Source organism: Pseudophryne corroboree, chromosome 10 (assembly GCF_028390025.1).
Source record: "Pseudophryne corroboree isolate aPseCor3 chromosome 10, aPseCor3.hap2, whole genome shotgun sequence".
Classification (NCBI taxonomy): Eukaryota; Metazoa; Chordata; class Amphibia; order Anura; family Myobatrachidae; genus Pseudophryne; species Pseudophryne corroboree.
The window spans coordinates 199,506,396-199,529,413 of record NC_086453.1 but is presented as its reverse complement, the minus strand read 5'-3'; the positions used below and the strand labels follow the sequence as shown (position 1 = coordinate 199,529,413).

At 48.7% G+C, this 23,018-nt stretch overlaps 1 protein-coding gene across 1 annotated transcript in view; it reads left to right on the top strand.

Annotated features, from left to right (window-relative positions):
• ANKRD65 (ankyrin repeat domain 65) overlaps positions 1 to 23,018 on the top strand; it is an 83,707-nt gene that overhangs the window by 33,505 nt on the left and 27,184 nt on the right. The window contains exon 2 of the mRNA XM_063941873.1: positions 7,464 to 7,578. Coding sequence (XP_063797943.1) covers positions 7,464 to 7,578 — 115 coding nt within the window. The remainder of the gene's footprint in view (positions 1 to 7,463; positions 7,579 to 23,018) is intronic.

Sequence of the window (23,018 nt, the reverse complement as noted above, 5' to 3'; positions counted from 1 at the left end):
CACATTAGATGACACAGTAGTGCCCTTTCTATATGCAACGCCACATAGTAGAGTACCTTATACACATAATGCCACAGAGTAATGCCCCTTACACATATGAGACACATTATTAATGTCCTTATAAACATAATGCGCCTTACACATTATGATAACCTTTATTAAGGCCCTTTTACACATAATGTCCCTTACACATATGCTGCACATTATTAATGTCCTTATACACATAATGACACACATAGTGCCCCCTACACATTTGCTGCACATTATTAGTGCCCCTATACACATAATGACACACATACAGTAGTACCCTGTTACACATATACCGCACATTATTAATGCCCTTATACACATAATGACACACATGGTGCCCCCTACACATATGCTGCACACTATTAGTGCCCCTATACACATAATGACACATACAGTAGTACCCTGTTACACATATGCCGCACATTATTAATGCCCTTATACACATAATGACACTCATAGTGCCCCTTACACATATGTTGCACATTATTAATGCATTTTTACATGACACACATAATGCTCCTTACACATATTCTGAACACTACTGCACAACTAACCCACTCACATGCACACAGCACTCACACTGCCACTAACACTGTGACCTCTGCCTCTGCTTGGATACAGATGTGTCCTCATAAATCTTGCCTCAATGCTAACGCCAGGCACCTTTTTTTTATGAAAATGCGTCTTATTTGCATTGCTATGTGGCTAGGATGCACAAGCAGCTTCTGCTGATTAAAATGATATGAGGCATGCCTATATACTGTGTGAGACTGTGGCTGTATCTGCATATGAAACGCTACACACAGAATATAGGCATGCTGCATATCATTTTAATCAGCAGAAGCTGCTGATGCCCCATGGCATATCAAATGCCCTAGGCAATTGCCTAGTTTGCTTATGCCTATGGCCGGCTCTGGTGAATAGACACAGTGCACATGCGTCCAGTGTCTATTCACTGGAAGAGAGGGACAGGGGGCATGCCAGCACCTTACAGAGCACTGGCAATGCCCTCATAGTGATGAAAACGGGGACGTGGCTCATGATCGCGGCACTCCCACAAAGCCACGGCCTCTTTTTCCAAGATTACGCCCTTTTGTGGAGCACGCACTTTCACATGCAGAAGAGTCCCTCTTTGCAGGGACACGATGTTGGGAGGTATGTGTATGGTGAGGTGTAGCGATTGGTGGTATGCTTACTCACTTGCAGCGTTATATTGTTAACTGAGCCCAGGCCCACAAGGAGATGCAGATACGCCTGCCAGTATCCATGTCACTTTCTGGTGACTGAAGTCAGATACCAATACCTATGATTAGTACAGTGGTTCCCAAACTTTATTAAATCACAGTGCCCTAGAGTATAACAGCATCCCAAGGCCAGAAGATTCTTATTGAGAAATTCAGTAAAAAAGCTTCAATTAAGTAGATTGTGTTTATGGGCGGGATGCATCAAGCACTGCATTTTACTTGCGATGCATCCTGCCACTCTTCCAACTGTTTGCCTTAAGAAAATCCAAAAGGACAGCTTGTGGTAAGAGCCGCATTTTTGGAGGTTTGCCCGCATTTTTATCCTTTATTCTGCATCCAGCTGTAAATGTCATCCTTAGATACTGTGATGTGGTGAGGGACAGGATTTGCTTCTGTTTGTCCACATATTCTATGATTGGCAGCCACACAGAGGCGTAGCGTGGAGCCATGGCTCCCGGAGCAAGCTCACGTCACAGCGCCCCCCCCTCCCCCCCCCCTATATACACACAAATACACATAGTTCCCGACAGGGAAAAAAGCATTGAACCCCACGGGGGAAAAAACCCAATAGCCTCCACAGGGGGAAAAAGGAAAGCACTCACACAATGTCCCCTACAGGAAGAAAAAAAATCACCTATGTACTGGTCTATGGCTGCAGTGCAATACGTATGAAAGTAGTAAGCTGGGTGTTTGGTGAGGTGCGGTATGATATACCAGCAGACGGGATAACGGCTGTCAGTATACCGACAGCGTCCTCCCACCTGCTGGTATACCGGCAGCGAGTCAGCTCGCCGCGCTTGGGGCCCGAGTGGGAATTACGGACGGGTTTCGGATTCCAACCACCAGTAAAATGTTGGCTGTCGAGATTCCGGCGTCAGTCTCCTGATCGCCGGGATCCTGACAGCCGGCATTATAACTGCATCCCGTCCAGTGAATGTGGAACTCTACAGACCTCTCAGCTATATCTGAATATGAAGTACTGTGCTGCAGCCTGCCTCTAATATGGCCACTCCCCCATCTCCTCCCCCATCTTCTCTGTGTGAAGGGAGAAGCTTTTTCACCGCAGCCAGGTCTCTGCCTCCTCCCAACTATCATACTGCATCACCTGTCTCTCCTATGGAGCCGGAGCCTCCTCCTATGCAGCCGCCTGGGTGACTGGAGCTAAGCAGGTACGGCCAGTCAGAACCCTGCTGTGCGTGCTGCTCTATCTCACGGCTGCTGCGAGACCAGGCCGCGTCTTGGAAGAGCCAGTGCTGGCCGGGTCGGGCAAGGCTACAAAGGAAGTGCGTCATGGGTAACGGTCCCTGCAGCCAGGGCCGGTGCTAGGGTGTTCAGCGCCCCCCTCCCCGCAAACTATAAATTTGCGCCCTCTCTCCCATATTTAATAAAGGGACAGTACACCAAAGGCAGGCGCTGCAAATAAGGGGTGCCGTCTCACAATGAAGGAGCATGGCCACAGAATAGTAACCCCAATTCAATTACACCACACTGTAGCACAATATTATTCCCATTACACTGCACGTAGAGCCACTGAGTTACATCGCTCCAATAGTAGTGTCCCTTATTCAGGTGCCGGTCAGAAAGAGAGTGAGATAGATGCTGGGCAGAGGGGGTGGGGGGTGAGGATGCTGGGCAGAGACAGGGGGCTGATGCTGGGCAAATAGAGGAGGGGAGGCAGATGCTGGGCAAAAAGGGGTGGGGCAGATGCTGAGAAGAGGGGAGGCAGATGCTGGGCAGAGAGAGAGGAGGGGAGGCAGATGCTGGGCAGAGAGAGAGGAGGGGAGGCAGATGCTGGGCAGAGAGAGAGGAGGGGAGGCAGATGCTGGGCAGAGGGAGGGGGGAACAGATGATGGGCAGAGAGACAGGGACAGATGCTGGGGTGAGGGGGGAGCCAGTTGCTGGGGGGAGAGGAGGAGGGGGGCAGATATTGGGCAGAGAGAGGATGGGGCAGATGCTGGGCAGAGAAAGGGTGGGGGCAGATGCTGGGCAGAGAGAGGGGTGGGGACAGATGCTGAGGAGTGAAGAGGGCAGATGCTGGAGAGAGAGAGAGGGGGGGCAGATGCTGGAGAGAGAGAGAGGGGGGAGGCAGATGCTTGGGAAAGAGAGGTGGCAGATGCAGGGCAGAGAAAGGAGGGGGGTGATGCTAAGCAGAGAGGAAGGGGCAGATGCTGTGGAGAGAGAAGAGGGGGCAGATTCTTGGCAGAGAGAGGGGGGCAGATGCTGGGGAGAGGGGCAGATGCTGGGGAGAGAGGGGCAGATGATGGGCAGAGAGAAGGGAGAGAGAGATGCTGGGGAGAGGGGTGGACAGATGCTGGAAAGAGAGAGGGGGGGAACAGATGCTGGCCAGAGAGAGAAAGGAGGGGGGGACAGGTGCTGGACAGAGAGAGAAAGGAGGGGGGGACAGATGCTGGGCAGAGAGAGAAAGGAAGGGGGACAGGTGCTGGGCAGAGAGAGAAAGGGGGGGGGGGGGGGCAGATGCTGGCCAGAGAAAGAAAGGAGGTGGGGGGGGGGGGGGGGGGGGTTTAGATGCGGGCCAGAGAGAGGAGGGGGATCAGATTCTGGGGAAAGAGAGCAAGGGGGCAGATGTTGGGCAGGTACTGTGCACAGACTTTCCATAGAAAGAATGAAGCATGTACAGTAGCAGTGAGAGTCAAAGGCTGCATAGAGGGGATCAGTACGAAAGCCCGCCGGTTGTGATCCCGACGGTCGGAATCCCGACGCCGGAATCCCGACCGGCACAATCCCAACGGGGGGGGCGAGCGCAACGCAGCCCCTTGCGGGCTCGCTGCGCTCGCCACGCTGCGCTCGCCACGCTGCGGGCACGGTGCCTCGCTACGCTCGGCACACTAATTTATTCTCCCTCTATGGGTCTCGTGGACACCCACAGAGGGAGAATATGTCGGGATTGTGCCGGTCGGGATCCCGGTGTCGGTATTTCGACCGCCGGGATTGCGTCCGGCAGGATCTTGACCGTATCCCGCATAGAGAGGTGGCAGAGTTAGGCAGGAGCTACGGAGACAGGAGCAGTTACTGTGGAGACAGAGGAGGCAGGCTTAATACTCACAGACAGGGGCCATGCTGTGAGATCCTCCGTGGGTTGTATCTATTTCCTAGTGGGCTAAGGGACATTTGACCCATGTGACACGCAAGAGAAGGGGAGGACAAAGTTTGGCAAAGGGTCCAGAAATGGACCCTCGCGGGCTCGCTTTGCTCGCCACGCTTCGGGCACGGTGGCTCGCTCCGCTCTGCTTCGCTCGTCCCCTGATTACTAAAGGTAATAGTTGGTGGCGTGGATACTGAAAGTAGTATCCTGCCGTCCTTGCTCCACCCCCTGATGTCACAGCTCCCTTAGCCCACTAGGATTTAGCATCTACCATCCTCCGTGTTCCAGGGGTCAGAGGAGCATGTGACAGCTCCTCCAATCAGGGGCTTTTCTAATCAGCATGTGCCGAGCTCCTCCAATCACAGCTCGGCACATGATCTTCTGTTCTGACCCCACTTCTGAGATCAGGGAGGAGGAGACTGAGGCTTGGCACCGCAGTGAGTTGCAGGGACTTCCCCTGCTGCTGCTCTCTCAGAGTGTCATATACGATCTAATGCGCCCTCCCATCCCTGTGCTGCCGGTGCCGCTGCTTGTCATGCAGTGTGACAGGCGTAGTGGCAGTAGAGTAGCAGAGCAGGGAGAGCGCCTCCCTACTTTGCAGACTCTGCTTAGTGGGTAGTGCCGGGCCTGCCCGCAGCACTGCCATGCACCCTCTGAAGTTTCCGGCGCCTGGAGCTTGCGCTCCATCGGAACCGCCCTCCCTACGCTCCTGCAGCCACAAGCACTGGTTTTGCCTATTACATTGACCATAAATAATTTGACTTTTTCCTGGACTAACCCAGGGCACTCCTGCAAGTACCCAGAGGTACCCCAGGGGGCTCAGGCACATAGGGGGTAATTCAGACTGGATCGCTACAGCAGCAGCGTTTGCAGTCTGAATCCATTTGTGGAGTGCGTGCGCGCACCCTGGGAGCCAAGTGAGATGCTAACAGCATCTCAGGACTGCGATCACCTCTGCCTGATGGGGAGGGGGCGGGAGGGGGGTACCAGTCATTGGGGCGGGAGGGGGCGTACCAACGGCACTAGCATGCCGTTGGCGGGACGCAGTTCGGACAACACAGGCTTGTCCGGACCACTGCGGGGGCGGGCTGCGCTGGCTGTGTGACATCACATGCAGCCGATGCGAACCGGGACTTGGTGGGTAGCCGCCTGCCAGTGCAGCTAGGCTGCGCGGGCAAGGAGCTACTCGCCGGGTGCAACAGCATTGCCGCTGTGCAATGCTTTTGCACCCTTGTGGGGTGGGGGAGGGGTGGGGAGGGCCTGACATGTGGGGCGGACTAGCCCTGTGCTGGGCGTCTCCCCGCATGTCAGAGAAACTGATCATAGATGTACTAAATTTAGCACATCTACGATCAGATCTGAATTACCCCCTGAGTTTGGAGACAACTGGATTAGAATGATTGTTGCTTGTAATAGCTAGCTGATCTCTGGCTGGTTGATTGCAGATTGACTTCTGAAGCTGATAATATTGTCTTAATATATTCTGCATTTTATTTTAAATCAAACCTTACAGTGACTGCATTTTTTGCTCTAAAACAAATATTGAAAAACATTTCTTCTGCTTATGTGGGGGCATATAATGTGTATCTGGCACTGCTGGGGGCATATAATGTGTATCTGGCACTGCTGGTGGCATATATTGTGTATCTGGCACTGCTGGGGGCATATAATGTGTATCTGGCACTGCTGGGGGCATATATTGTGTATCTGGCACTGCTGGGGGCATATAATGTGTATCTGGCACTGCTGGAGGCATATAATGTGTATCTGGCAGTGCTGGGGGCATATAATGTGTATCTGGCCCTGCAGTACTGAGGGCATATGTGTATTTGGCACTGTGGGGCATATATTATGTATCTGGCACTACTGGGGGTGTATGTGTGTTTAGCACTACTGGGGGCATATGTGTATCTGGCACTGTGGGGGCATATCATTTTTATCTGGCACTACTGGGGGTGTATGTGTATCTGGCACTGCACTACTGGGGTCATTATGTATATCTGACACTATACTGGAGACATTTTGTGTAAAGAACACTACTGTGGACGTTATGTGTAAGGCTGCTAATTGTGTGTGTAATGGGGGTGTGAAAATATATTTATTTATAGTTTATTTATATAAAGTTGTGAGGCCACGCCCAGTTTTCCAGGAACCTTCAGCGTGCGCATGATGGGGGCACTTTGAAATTTTCTTGCTCAGGGCGCCAGTAGGCCTGGAGCCGACCCTGCTTGCAGCCTAACCCTAACCACCGCCTCCCACAGCCGAATCGTGTCCCTCCCCCTAGCGCCTTACCTCAGGACTTACCATTGGGATTCTGACCGTCGGGTGCCGCTGTCAGCATTCTGTCAGGAATTCAACTGACAGGATCCTAACAGCATTCCAGATGGGGACAAAGATGATTGAACCAGGGTTAAGTGACAGGAAACTAAGAGAGATGGCTGGGACATAAGGCTGGAGAGACACGGGGGACACAGGCTATATGGTGGCCACAATAGTTAGCGAATGGGTGAATGATGGGTAACACAAACTAGTATATGTATGATGTGTGTGTTTGTATGTTTGTGTGTGTACACGCTATGGTCACCCTCATGCTGGTTTTAGTATCAAGTACATTGAAATCAGATAAGCCTGCAGTATCCCAACTGTGACCCAAAACAATAGATTTACCACTGATTCTAATTATACAGCTTCATAACAAAGCATTAGACAGACCTAAGCAATAATGTGCTCAGCTCTTTATAATGTGTGTACAATAGCTTAATCAATAGGAGATGCATATCAGGCAACAACGTACAATTACTTCTACCTTACTTCTATACTTGTTGTATAATTGTATATGTATAATAATGCATGCAGTGGGTAACATTACATACCAATTACATGTTAAATGACAATTTAAAGACAAGCTGCAGGAGTGTAAGTATATTAATAAAACGACTGTATTTGTGCATTAGTATTTGTCTTGCTTTTAGCAGTTTAGGTTAGATTAACTGTACTACATTTACTAATATAAATAAATTCATTTTGAATAGTGCTTACAATTTTCTCCTCTACATCATATAACTCTGTAAAATATGTAATTGCAGGTTAATAATGTGTCACAAGTTACATCTCCACCGTACTATATAACACTGCGAGTTGGGTACGAAATCAGAAGACCGACAGCGGAATCCCAGAGACTAGATCCCCGACGGCTTCTGGGTACGTTTTTCACCGTACCCCTATTTCTATTCCTAACCCTAGCCCTAACCCACCCCTCCCGCAGCCTAACCCTAACTGCCCCTGTAGCCTAACCCTAACCTACCCCTTAGTGCCTAACCCTAACCAGTACTTCCCTCCAAGATCCAATTCTGACCACTGGGATCCTGCTGTCGGTCTGTTGACTGCATCCAAACACTGCAGGCCAATGCTATTTTAATTACTCCACCTGCAGGCTATTACATACATCATGCCGGGAACGGTCATTAGGTCGACACCACTTAGGTCGATAGTCATTAAGTCGACCACTATTGGTCGACATGCATTAGATCAACAGGGTCATTAGGTTGACATGGTCATTAGGCCGACATGTACTAGGTCAACAGTTCAAAAGGTCGACATGTCAATTTACGAAGAAAACGACACCAAAAAAAGAACAAAACCCTCATGTCGACCTTTTGACCTGTCGACCTAATGCATGTCGACCAATAGTGGTCGACCTAGTGCCTGTCGACCTAATGACTTTCCATATTAAACTGCAGATTATTAAGAAGAGTAACATTTACTGCAGGTTTATAAGTACACCAAGAAGTACTCCATTTTACCTAATTACTATGCGGATTATTAAATCATGACCACTCAGCCCACCCAACAAATTACAGTGCAAATTATTAAGTATACCACCTGTTACGACACATTAACATCATAAGGATCAAGAAATGTTTACCATCTGTGCTAAAATATTAAAGATTATATTCAATATTAAAACAGTAATAGGTGAAAAGGAGAGTGTGCTGCTGTAGTACACTGCTGACAGTATGCTACTGTAGTCTTAACACAGGACCGGCTCCAGGCCTACTAGCACCCTGAGCGAGAACATTTTGAAGTGTCCCCCTTCCCCCACCATGCGCCCGCCGAAGGGTCGCACACTCCCGGAAAACTGGACGTGGCCTCGCAACTTTATATAAATAAACTATAAATAAATATATTTTCTCACCCACTCTACACACACAATTAGCAGCCTTACACATAACGCCCACAGTAGTGTTCCTTACACATAATGTCTCCGGTATAGTGTCAGATACACATAATAACAGCAGTAGTGCAGTGCAGATACACATACACCCAGTGGCGTAAGTTCATCCCAATTGCCCGGAGGCAAGATAAATATTGGTGCCCCCCCCAATATATAGATAAATATGTGTATGTGTGTGTTTGTTTGTTTGTGTGTGTGTGTGTGTGTGTGTGTGTGTGTGTGTGTGTGTGTGTGTGTGTGTGTGTGTGTGTGTGCAGGGGTGTATCTAGGGGTCTGAGCGCCCCTGGCAAAGTAGGAAGCTGGTGCCCTCCCTACACACATTTGGAATAAGGTGTGAGTATTGGAAATGGGGCATGGTCTTGTGGGGAAGGACGTGGACACAATAGTACTTACAATTCAAATTATGCCACACAGTAGTGTCCCTTATTCACATTACACTGCAGTAGTGTCTCGTATTCACGTTACACCATCCCTCCCCCCTAACCCACCTTTCCCACAGCCTGACCTTAACCTGCCCCCCTCCCCCAAAAGCTTCTTCAGTGGTGCCTAACCCTAATCCACCCTTCCTAATCTCCCTCCCTGCAGCCTAACCCTAGCCCTTCCGCCCTTGCAGCCTAACCCTAACCCTCCCACGTAGCTTGCCAGTGGAGACTTTGGCACCAACTCGATCCCGATTTTGGCATTCTGCATCGCTATCTATGTTGGGATGCCAGCATCAGCATTCTGAGCAGTTTCGGGATGCTGGCGTCAGCTTTCCGACCGCCGGGATGCCAAATGCCGGCATCTTGACTGCATCCTGAATGAAATGCTAATGAGATGCAGTGAGATGAGCCTCAAATTGACCTAGCCATTAACCAAACACTATTAGTTGGGTGGAAGGAGTGTTTTCTGTTAGAAAAAAACATCAGGGTGCCATCACTTCCAAGATAAAATGATCAATTATACAATTAACTGATATACATTTCCTTGAACCTGGCCTTGAAATAGATAAGATATGTATTTTGTTTATTACACTCAACAAGTTAAAGTTTTCATTTACTTTCTACTTACTTACATCTAACATACATGAAAATCGTGTAGTTTTCCAGGTACTATAGTCCCTTCTCCCAAGCACTGACACTTTTTTATTATCTTAACAATATCTAACAATTGCTGTGTACCTGGTGAGAGTCTGTTACTGTAGTAGTAGTAGTAGTAGTAGTAACAGACTCTCACCAGGTACAGTCTATCCTTTGGCCGCGGGTGGCACAGCCAGGCGGCGCCCCCTCCTTGCCTGGCGCCCCTGGCGAGTGCCATCCTGGCCAATAGGAAGATACACCCGTGTGTGTGTGTGTGTGTGTGTGTGTGTGTGTGTGTGTGTGTGTGTGTGTGTGTGTGTGTGTGTGTGTGTGTGTTTATGGAGTGTTGTGAAAACATTTTTTATATACTGCATATATACATTTCCTTGTATTTTATTTTAAATCACACATTTCTTAGCAGTCATACCCAGGATTAGAACCCATGACCTGTTACATTGCAGCAGACACTTTACTGATGGAGCTATTTGCTCCTGTACAAGAAGCATGAGAATTGTAACTATATGAAGTTATGTGTAATTGTCAGAGAAATATCTTCATATAGTTAGAATTCTCATATTTCCTATACAGGAGCGAACAGCTTCATCAGTAAGGTGTCTGCTTCCAGTGTAATAGTTTGTGTTTCTAATCCTGGGTATGACACTTGTAAAATGTATATCTACAGTATAATAAAGAGGGTGTGATTTGTAAAGTGCAGGGACCCATGAGGAAGTCGGACACTGAAAAGATAGCAGCAGCCATCAATTAACTTAATTCAAGGGTGTCACAGAATGGGAGGAGAGGTGCCCCCCCTCAGAGCAGGAGCCCGGCGGCAGATGACTCCGTTGCCTCCCAGAGTTCTGCCTCTGCATACACCCCCAGTAGTGCCAGATACACATTATATGCCCCCACAGTGCCAGATACACATATGCCCACAGTAGTGCCAAGTACGCATACACCCTCAATAGTTCCAGAAACACATTATATGCCCCCATAATGCCACACATATGCCCCCAGTAGTGCAGTGCCAAATACACATTATATGCCCCTAGCAGTGCCAGATACACATTATATGCCCCCAGCATGCAGTGCCACATACACAATATATGCCGCCACAGTGCCAACAGTGCCAGATACACATTATATGCCCCCACAGTGCCAGACACACATATAGCCCCAGTAGTGCAGTGCAGCTTGAGCTAGCGACGCCCATGAAGTGTGGCGCCCTGTTCGGTCGCTCTGTTGGCACAAGCCTGGAGCCGGCCCTGTCTTAACAGATACTCACTAAAGAAGTTGTCAGTGAGTATTGCGGCTGGCTTTACAGCGTGTGCGGCGGGCATGAATAAGGGGGCGATCCGGCTTGTTTGGGGCGGTGCCTGTCAGTGGGGGGGGGAGGCGGGGTGTGTTTGGCACTTGTTGAAGGGAGTGATACTGAGAGTGTGCCTGCCAATAGTGCTGGAGGTGAGGACTAGGTGCCTGCCGGTGCTGGCGATACACTTTGAAGCAGCAGAGGCCCACAATCAGTGTGTGGAGTGTTGGGGGGGAGGGGGGCGGGGGAAGGTATAGGTGCCTGCCAGACAGTGCTGCTGGCCCTGCAGCTTGGAGCAATTCAGCTTCACAATCAGTGTGTGAGAGGAAGGGGAAGGGGGGGGGGGATATGTGTGCCTGCCAGTGCTGATGGCACTGCAGCTTGGAGCAATAGAGCTCCACATTAAGTGTGTGTGAGGGAGGGGGGGGGGGGGGGTTGCAAAGATGGGGTAGTGGGGGTATGGAAGGTGAGGTGCTTGCCAACGCTGCCATTGCAGGCTTGGAGCAGTATAACTCCACAATCAGAATCAGTGTTTGGGGGCTTTAAGGGTTGGGAGGAGGCGTTTATGGGGGCTGAGGTGCCTTTCAGCGCCTCTTGTACTGTTTCCCGGTCCCAGCACAGCGATACCTTCTGTCCAGTCTCCCGGTCCCAGCGTTGCGACGTCTCCTGTCCTGTCTCCCCGTTCCGGTGCCTCCTGTCCCACTGGCAGGCAGCGGCACTGAGAAATTAATCACAGTGCAGCAGCAGTCTTTCTTCCCTTTCTGGCTCCTTTCCTTTGTGGGGTGCTTCCGCCATCAGCTTCAGGCTCCAAGGACAGGGGTAAGGGGCATAACTACCATGGCATTATGGGGGTCATTCCGACCTGATCGCATGCTAGCTATTTTTGCAGCGCTGCGATCAGATAGTCACCGCCTATGGTGGGTAATTCCGACCTGATCGCACGCTAGCTTTTTTTTGCAGCGCTGCGATCAGGTTAAAACTCGGCAAATCTGCGCGAATGCGTATGCACCGCAATGCGCAGGTGCGTCGTACAGGTACAAAGCGGATCAGTACTGGGCGATGGATTTAACAAAGAATCCATTCGCACAGCCGATCGCAAGAAGATTGACAGGAAGAAGGCGTTTGTGGGTGGCAACTGACCGTTTTCAGGGAGTGGTTGGAAAAACGCAGGCATGTCCAGACGTTTGCCGGGTGGGTATCTGACGTCAATTCCGGCCCCGGACATGCTAAAGTGATCGCAGCGGCTGAGTAAGTTCAGGCCTACTCAGAAACTGCACAAAACTTTTTTGTACCGTTGGGCTGCACAAGCGTTCGCACACTTGCAAAGTGAAAATACACTCCCCCATAGGCGGCGACTATCTGATCGCAGCGCTGCAAAAAATAGCTTGCGAGCTATCAACTTGGAATGACCCCCATGGGGGACTGTATTTTCGCTTTGCAAGTGTGCAAACGCTTGTGCAGCCGAGCGGTACAAAAAAGTTTTGTGCAGTTTCTGAGTAGGTCTGAACTTACTCAGCCGCTGCGATCACTTCAGACTGTCCGGTCCCGGAATTGACGTCTCATTTATAATATAGTGTTCCACAGGATATACTGTTTAGTATTTTTCACTGTGTGTTTCAGTCACCTCACACCGCTTAAATCCTCTGTTTGTGCTTTGCATTTAATGTCACATAACACAGGTTTTTTTTTTAGCATGTATTGTGTTTGTCTGGCTATACTGTAAGGTTGCGCCCTAAGGCTACATTCCCAATAATGTCTGCTACACAGGGCGGGAAAGTAAAGTTGCGCCCTAAGGCTACATTCCCAGTAATGTCTGCTACACAGGGCGGGAAATCCGCTCCGGCATCATGCAGTGCTGGCACCACGGATTTGACTGAGGAAAAGGTTTCAGTTGAGGGTTCAGGTACTGGGTGCCCTGCACATTCCAGTCAGTCTACAGCACCTGTGGCAAATCAAGACCCATCTTGGGCTGCTTTTTCTAATATGCTGACGACGCTTGTAACAAGACTTACGCCCCCTGTAGGACCTCCTGTGCCATTGCAGCCACATATTGTCCCTGTAGTTAACCCACCTTAGGTGGATACTCTGTCTACCCAGTTACAGCATTTAAATCAGTCTTTGCTTAGAAAAAAAAAACTACCCCTCGCCCGGCTGGGGCCAAGGGGTCATCTAAGCGGGCCATTTCTTCCTCCCAATCCACTAATATTTCGGATGATTCTTCCGATGATGGGTATTATACTGATCCATCAGACACTGATACAGTTGCATCTGATGAGGAAACTACAACTCGGGTTGATGTTCCTGACCTAGTGGAGGCTATCAAGCTGATTCTCCAAATTGATGATGATATTGAGCCTTCCCCTCGCTACATCTAAGAAACCTGATAAATTTAAACGTCAGAAGGTTGCTAAAGTAGTTTTACCGCATTCTGACCTTTTAATTGACATACGCCAGGAATGCTGGTCATCTCCAGGAAAGAAATTTTCCCTGTCCAAAAAGATGCTAGCTCGTTACCCTATCCCTGCGGAGTTGAGTAACAAGTGGGAAAGTCCACCACCGGTGGACTCTCATGTCACCCATCTGGTGGTATCTTCTACTCTGCCTGTCACCATTGTCACCTCACTGAAGGAACCGACGGATAAGCGTGTGGAGGGATGCCTGAAGTCTATTTACACACTTACCGGTGCTGTGCATAGACGCACTATGGCAGCCTCTTTGGCTGCAAAAGCTATTGAAGCATGGGTTCAGGCAATTGAGGATGAGGTACCTCTACATTTTTCTGACGCTGCCAGACAATATCTGTCGTATATTACCACAGCCTCTCACTATATTCAGGAGGCGGCCTCTGATGCAGGCGTAATGGCGGCCAAGGCATCTACTACGTCTATCCTGGCTCGCTGGATTTTGTGGTTAAGGTCCTGGAAAGTGGACCTGGACTCCAAAAAGACCTTGGAGGTTCTCCCTTTTAAGGAAGACATACTATTTGGGGAGGATCTGAACAAGATCGTGACTGACTTGGCAACAGCTAAGACTGCATTTCTCCCAAGTACTAATCCTTCTGCTCCGAAGGCTAAGAGTACCACTTTTCGTTTCTTTCGACCTCAAGGTAAAGCAAAGGGTCAGGCGTACCCGAGACAGGCTTGTACTTCAAAAACCACCAAGCCCAAGTCTAAGCAATCTTGAGCCACCCGTCAGCCTGCTTCCAAACAGGACAAGCCTGTGGCATGACAGGGTGGGCCTTCCCCTGGGGGACCCCAGGGTGGGAGGCCGACTTCTGCAGTTCACTCAGGCCTGGTTAAGGACCACTTCAGATGCCTGGGTATGGGAAGTTGTCTCTCACGGGTACGTGATCTCCTTCCAGAGACGTCTCCCTCACCAGTTCTGCTCAATGGTTATCCCTTCGGATCCGCTGAAAGCACAGACTTTACACTTGGTTGTACAATCTCTCCTAGATACTGGAGTGATTGTGCCTGTACTTCTTTCTCAAAGGGGCAGGGACTACTATTCAACCCTGTTTCTAGTCCCGAAACCAAATGGGTCCTCCCGGCCTATAGTCAACCTTGTACTGGCCATGGAACCCAAGGACTATATAGTATCCATGGACATACAGGATGCTTACCTGCACATTCCTATTACCATGTTGCATCAGCATATCTGCGGTTTGCTACTGGCAACATACATTATCAATTCCAGGCCTTGCCATTCGGACTGACCACGGCTCCTCGGATCTTCACTAAGGTCATGGCAGTCATGACGGCTCTTCTCCGTCTCTGGACGACTTGCTGATCCTGGTGAACTCCCCAGAAGTTCTCCGCAGTCATCTGGAACTGACGGTCCAATTCCTACAAGCCCACGGGTGGCTCATCAACTGGAAGAAGTCCTCTCTGGTCCCTGCTCAGAGCATGGTGTATCTGGGGGCATTGTTGGACACACACAACCAACAATTGTTCTTGTCTCCAGAGAAGGTCCTGAAATGTTAGGACAGGATCAGATGCTTCCTCTCTCGCCAGAGAGTATCAATACACTCGGCGATGCAAGTGCTAGGCCTCATGGTGTCGGCATTCGACATGGTAGAGTACGCTCAATTTCATTCCCGCCCTCTGCAGAGGTTAATCCTTTCCAAGTGGGATGGCCTGCCTCACCGGATCAGGTCTCAAATGACTCCAGAGGTTCATCTGTCACTGAGCTGGTGGCTACAGGGCCAACAGTTGAGCAGGGGCTGTCCCTTCTGGATCTCCAACTGGGTCCTCCTGACAACGGACATCAGTCTGCGAGGTTGGGGCGCGATGTTGGAGCAACACTCTCCAGGGTCGGTGGACCAGAGAGGAATCTCTCCTTCCGATAAATTGCGGGCAGTGTTCAATGCGTTGACACTGGCCTTGCCTCTGGTACAGAACAGGCATGTTCAAGTACAATAAGACAACGCCACCACGGTGGCGTACATAAATCATCAAGGCAGCACTCAAAGTCGCATGGCAATGATGGAAGTGTCAGAAATCCTCCAATATGCGGAACGCCATCTGCCAGCCATATCGGCACTGTTCATTCCGGGAGTCCTCAACTGGGAAGCAGACTTCCTCAGTCATCAGGACATGCACGCCAGAGAGTGGAGCCTTCAGCCGGAGGTCTTTCAACTCCTAGTGGACAAGTGGGGCCTACCAGATGTAGACCTGATGGCATCTTGACACAATCACAATGTTCCGGTCTTCGGAGCAAGGACAAGGGATCCTCAAGCAGCGTTCGTGGACGCACTGGCAATTCCATGGAACTTTAGGCTGCCATACGTGTTCCCTCCAGTGTCACTTCTGCCCAGGGTAATACAGAAGTTCAAGCAAGAAGGAGGAATACTACTTCTAGTCGCTCCAGCGTGGCCCAGACTGCATTGGTTCTCAGACCTGCAGGGTCTCTCGATAGAGCGTCCTCTTCTACTTCCTCAACGCCCAGACCTCCTTGTTCAGGGTCCTTGTGTCTACCCGGATCTGCATATATCTGTGCTCACACTGCTTTATTGTGGGTACTGGGGACCACCAGTATATTATATAGGAGGAGTACAGTGCAGAGTTTTGCTGACCAGTGACCACCAGTATACGTTGTCTGCCTGAAAAACGCTCCATATCTGTGCTCAGTGTGCTGCATATATCTGTGCTTACACTGCTTAATTGTGGGTACTGGGGACCACCAGTATATTATATAAGAGGAGTACAGTGCAGAGTTTTGCTGACCAGTGACCACCAGTATATATAGCAGTACAGTACGGAAGGCCACTGCTCTACCTACCTCTGTGTCGTCAAGTATACTATCCATCTAGATGCTATACCTGTGGTGCATTTTAGTTTTGCAGTTTGCTAACAGTGACCACCAGTATATATAGCAGTACGGTACGGAAGGCCACTGCTCTACCTACCTCTGTGTCGTCAAGTATACTATCCATCTAGATTCTATACCTGTGGTGCATTTTAGTTTTGCAGTTTGCTGACAGTGACCACCAGTATATATAGCAGTACGGTACGGAAGGCCACTGCTCTACCTACCTCTGTGTCGTCAAGTATACTATCCATCTAGATTCTATACCTGTGGTGCATTTTAGTTTTGCAGTTTGCTGACAGTGACCACCAGTATATATAGCAGTACGGTACGGAAGGCCACTGCTCTACCTACCTCTGTGTCGTCAAGTATACTATCCATCTAGATGCTATACCTGTGGTGCATTTTAGTTTTGCAGTTTGCTAACAGTAACCACCAGTATATATAGCAGTACGGTACGGAAGGCCACTGCTCTACCTACCTCTGTGTCGTCAAGTATACTATCCATCTAGATTCTATACCTGTGGTGCATTTTAGTTTTGCAGTTTGCTGACAGTGACCACCAGTATATATAGCAGTACTGTACGGAAGGCCACTGCTCTACCTACCTCTGTGTCGTCAAGTATACTATCCATCTAGATTCTATACCTGTGGTGTATTTTAGTTTTGCAGTTTGCTGACAGTGACCACCAGTATATATAGCAGTACGGTACGGAAGGCCACTGCTCTACCTACCTCTGTGTCGTCAAGTATACTATTCATCTAGATTCTACACCTGTGGTGCATTTTAGTTTTGCAGTTTGCTGACAGTGACCACAGGTATATATAGCAGTACGGTACGGAAGGCCACTGCTCTACCTACCTCTGTGTCGTCAAGTATACTATCCATCTAGATTCTATACCTGTGGTGCATTTTAGTTTTGCAGTTTGCTGACAGTGACCACCAGTATATATAGCAGTACGGTACGGAAGGCCACTGCTCTACCTACCTCTGTGTCGTCAAGTATACTATCCATCTAGATTCTATACCTGTGGTGCATTTTAGTTTTGCAGTTTGCTGACAGTGACCACCAGTATATATAGCAGTACGGTACAGAAGGCCACTGCTCTACCTACCTCTGTGTCGTCAAGTATACTATCCATCTAGATTCTATACCTGTGGTGCATTTTAGTTTTGCAGTTTGCTGACAGTGACCACCAGTATATATATCAGTACGGTACGGAAGGCCACTGCTCTACCTACCTCTGTGTCGTCAAGTATACTATCCATCTAGATTCTATACCTGTGGTGCATTTTAGTTTTGCAGTTTGCTGACAGTGACCACCAGTATATATAGCAGTACGGTACGGAAGGCCACTGTTCTACCTACCTCTGTGCCGTCAAGTATACTATCCATCCATACCTGTGGTGCATTTCAGTTGTGCGCAGTATATATAGTAGTAGGCCATTGCTATTGATACTGGCATATAATTCCACACATTAAAAAATGGAGAACAAAAATGTGGAGGTTAAAATAGGGAAAGATCAAGATCCACTTCCACCTCGTGCTGAAGCTGATGCCACTAGTCATGGCCGAGACGATGAAATGCCATCAACGTCGTCTGCCAAGGCCGATGCCCAATGTCATAGTAGAGAGCATGTAAAATCCAAAAAACAAAAGTTCAGTTAAATGACCCAAAAATCAAAATTAAAAGCGTCTGATGAGAAGCGTAAACTTGCCAATATGCCATTTACGACACGGAGTGGCAAGGAACGGCTGAGGCCTTGGCCTATGTTCATGGCTAGTGGTTCAGATTCAGATGAGGATGGAAGCACTCATCCTCTCGCTAGAAAACTGCAGTGCCACTCCTAGAAGGGCCAGGTGTTTGTGTCGGCCACTTGTGTCGCTTAGCTTAGTCACACAGCGACCTTGGTGCGTCTCTTTTTTTCTTTGCATCATGTGCTGTTTGGGGACTATTTTTTTGAAGTGCCATCCTGTCTGACACTGCAGTGCCACTCCTACATGGGCCAGGTGTTTGTGTCGGCCACTTGTGTCGCTTAGCTTAGTCACACAGCGACCTTGGTGCGCTTCTTTTTTTCTTTGCATCATGTGCTGTTTGGGGACTATTTTTTTGAAGTGCCATCCTGTCTGACACTGCAGTGCCACTCCTAGATGGGCCAGGTGTTTATGTCGGCCACTTGTGTCGCTTAGCTTAGTCACACAGCGACCTTGGTGCGTCTCTTTTTTTCTTTGCATCATGTGCTGTTTGGGGACTATTTTTTTGAAGTGCCATCCTGTCTGACACTGCAGTGCCACTCCTAGATGGGCCAGGTGTTTGTGTCGGCCACTTGTGTCGCTTAGCTTAGTCACACAGCGACCTTGGTGCGCCTCTTTTTTTCTTTGCATCATGTGCTGTTTGGGGACTATTTTTTTGAAGTGCCATCCTGTCTGACACTGCAGTGCCACTCCTAGATGGGCCAGGTGTTTGTGTCGGCCACTTGTGTCGCTTAGCTTAGTCACACAGCGACCTTGGTGCGCCTCTTTTTTTCTCTGCATCATGTGCTGTTTGGGGACTATTTTTTTGAAGTGCCATCCTGCCTGACACTGCAGTGCCACTCCTAGATGGGCCAGGTGTTTGTGTCGGCCACTTGTGTCGCTTAGCTTAGCCATCCAGCGACCTCGGTGCAAATTTTAGGACTAAAAATAATATTGTGAGGTGTGAGGTGTTCAGAATAGACTGAAAATGAATGTAAATTATGGTTATTGAGGTTAATAATACTATGGGATCAAAATGACCCCCAAATTCTATGATTTAAGCTGTTTTTGAGGGTTTTTTGTAAAAAAACACCCGAATCCAAAACACACCCGAATCCGACAAAAAAATTTCAGGGAGGTTTTGGCAAAACGCGTCCGAATCCAAAACACGGCCGCGGAACCGAATCTAAAACCAAAACACAAAACCCGAAAAATTTCCGGTGCACATCTCTAGTTGAAAGCCAGTAAACTGGCTTCGGTTCGGATTTATTACAGGGTCTGGAATTCTTACTTCACATGGTGTGCTGCTAAGAATAATGATGCATAAACTTTCAAAACTTCCAGACTTTTGGCTTTTCTACAACAAGGCCAAGACTTGAGCCTTTGTCTGGCCTCCCTCAAGTTTCATATATCTGCCTTGTCGGTGTGGTTTCAGTGACGTTCACACTTTCACTCAGGGTGTTCTAAGGATTCAGCCTCCCTATGTCCCTCCTGTTGCTCCATAGGATCTGTCTGTCATCTTAAATGCCCTGCATGAGTCTCCATTTGAACCTCTTGAGTCTGTGGACCTTAAATGCCTTATGCTTAAGGTCGTGTTTCTGTTAGCTATTACCTCTGCTAGGAGGGTGTCGGACTTAGGCGCTTTGTCCTGTCATCCGCCCTTTCTGATTTTTTACCGTGACCGGGCAGTTCTTCAAACTCGCCCTGGTTATTTCCACCTTAACCAGGAGATTGTGGTTCCAGCGTTCATCTTTTCTGGTTTGTCCTCCAAAGAAAGATCTTTGGACATGGAAAGGACTGCCTCTATCAGGAGGCCAGATTCCCTTTTTGTACTTTTTGGTTTTCACAATTGTGGATGGCCTGCGAATAAGCAAACCTTGGCTAGATGGATTAGAATGGCGATTGCACAAGCTTATGCGCAGGCTGGGCTCCCAGCTCCTGCTGCTATCAAGGCCCATTCTACTCAGTCGGTTGGACCTTCTTGGGCGGCCCACCGTGGCGCGTCCGCAGGACATTTGTGCAAGGTGGCTAAGTGGTCCTCAGTGAACGCGTTCTTTAGGTTCGATGCCTTTGATACTTCCGCCTCCCAGGATGCTTCCTTTGGATGCCGAGTTCTTGTGCTCGCTACAGTTCATCCCCTCCCATGAGGAACTGCTTTAGGACATCCCCGATGTTATTCCCTGTGGAATACCAGTGTACCCAGCTGCAGAAAAGGAGATTTATGGTAGACTTACCATTGTTAAATCTCTTTCTGCGAGGTACACGGAATTCCACAGGGCGCCCACCTTGAAGCACTTAGCTTCTTTGGGTTTGTATGGCATTAACCGCTGGTACCTTCTCCTGTCGTGAGAATGTGGTTCTATGTGACTAACATCTACCGTCTCTCTTACCTGCTACTGCACTGGACTGGTTAACAAAACTGAGCTCCAGTGCCTGGAGGCAGGGCTATATAGGAGGCGGTGCAGTGCATCCTGGGAACAGTCAAAAGCTTTAGCCTGTTGGTGCCTTGGATCAAGATCCAACTCTACACCCCAATGTTATTCCCTGTGGGATCCAGTGTACCTCGCAGAAAGAGATTTAACAATGGTAAGTCTACCATAAATGTCCTTTTTTTTCAAGCGGAAAAAGTCCTTTCTTTTATTTTTTTTCTAGCTTTCTAGCGCTCGCCCTGCTGTTGGCATTTTGGTGGCTGGGATCCCGGTGTCGGTATTCTAACCTCCAGGATACTGGCCGATGTACGATAAACTTGTATCTAGCAAAGATACTTGGAAATCAGGGGAAAAGGGGGGATAGATGTTGAGTTGTCACTCATGGGTGTAATTGCATACCAGGCACCTGAAGGCAAAATAGTTTGAGGCGCCATCACACCACCCTCCATTGGTGTATGCACAGTAGTACATCTGAGGGGGCAAAAGGAATAAGTAATGTACCAGTAATCCTACCAGTTGTGGATAATCTTAATCTACTTTCCCTCAGATATCTTCAGCCTCATAGCCCCTTGTGACTCTCCAGCAAGCCCCCTTCTGTATCTCCGGTCCCCTAGTTTCTCTCCAGCTCCAGCCAGCCACATTCTTTCTCTCTAGCCATCCCTCCCTCTTCTGCTTTTTTACCCTCCCACTCCGCGTGTCTCTCCAGCCTCTTCTGTCTCTCCAACTCTAGCCAGCCCCCATTCATCTCTTCAGCCCCCCAGTTTCTCTCAAGCGAGCTCCCTTCTATCTTCAGCCCCACAGAGTCTCTCCAGTTCCAGTCAGTCCCCTCTGTCTTCAGCCCCACAGTGTATCTCCAGTTCTAGCCTTCTGTCTTCAGGCCCACAGTATCTCACCAGTTCTGATCTTTTGTCTTCAGCCGAACAGCATCTTTCCAGTTCCAGCCAGCCCACTTCTGTATTCAGCCCCACAGCGTCTCCCCAGTTCCATCCAGTAACCTTCTGCCTTCAACCCAACAGTGTCTCACTAGTTCCAGCCTTCTGTCTTCAGCCACACAGTATCTCTACAGATCCAGCCGGCCTTCTTCTGTCTTCAAGCCCACAGTATCTCTTCAGTTCCAGCCAGCCCACTAATGTCTATCTGTATTGGGACGTGTCACTGAATGCCTATCTGCCATTTCATCTTGGATGACATCTCGCCACCTCAAACTTAATATTTCAAAGACAGAGTTAATTATATTTCCACCGGCCAATAGTAGGTACCAACCTGATATCTCTATCACCGTTGAAAACTCGACAATCTACCCTACCACACAAGCTCGCTGCCTAGGTGTCATTCTTGACTCTGATCTGTCCTTTGTTCCCTACATTCAATCTGTCTCAAGATCATGTTACATGCATCTAAAAAAACATATCCAAAATACGACCATACCTTACACAAAACACAACTAAAACTCTAATCCATGCTCTCATTATCTCCCGCATTGATTATTGTAATAGTCTCCTGACTGGTCTTACCAAAACAAGACTCTCACCACTACAATCCATTCTGAATGCAGCGGCAAGGCTAATCTTCCTCGCTAGACATTCATCGTCTGCAGATCCACTCTGTCAGTCCCTCCATTGGTTACCTGTATTCTACCGTATTCAATATAAAATACTTATACTCACACACAAGGCCATTAACCAAACTACACCAACGTATATCACTTCGCTTATCTCAAAATATCTCCCAACCCGACCTCTTCGCTCTTCACAAGATCTGCGTCTCTCATCCACACTCATTACTCGCTCCCACTCACAATTGCAGGACTTTCATCGGGCTGCACCCACTCTGTGGAATGCCCTACCAAGTACAATAAGACTCTCCTCTAGTCTCCAAACCTTCAAGCGTTCCCTGAAAACTCACCTCTTCAGGCAAGCGTATCAAATTCCAGAACAGCCCCCATAACTTTCATAAACCTTCCTATCAAATTGCATCCACTCTGCACAGTCCACACATATCCTCACATTTCTTCTCATCCTTCCTTTCGACCCCAGTTCATCATTGTTGTATGACCATATCATACAGCCCACCAAGAACTTTTGCAATCTGGTGGACAAATATGCAATAGATAGCACCTATCCTTGTGTATCCATGCCTATTTCCCTATAGATTGTAAGATCTACCTCTATGACTGTTTGTTATTACCCAGATTTGTTATATCATTGTTTTGTTATATCATTGTTATTTCCAATTGTAAAGCACAACGGAATTTGCTGCGCTATATAAGAAACTGTTAATAAATAAATAATTAAATAAAACCCCATAGTATCTTACCAGTTCCAGCCTTCTGTCTTCAGCCCCACAGTGTCTCTCCCATTCAGCCAGCCCTCTTATGTCTTCAGTCCCACAGTGTCTCTCCAGTTTCAGCCAACCCCCTTCTGTCTTCAGACCCACAGTGTCTCTCCAGTTTCAGCCAGCACGCTAATGTCTCCAGCCCCACAGTATCTTACCAGTTCCAGCCTTCTGTCTTCAGCTGCACAGTGTCTCTCCAGTGCCAGCCAGCCCTATTCCGTCTTCAGCCCCGCAGTGTCT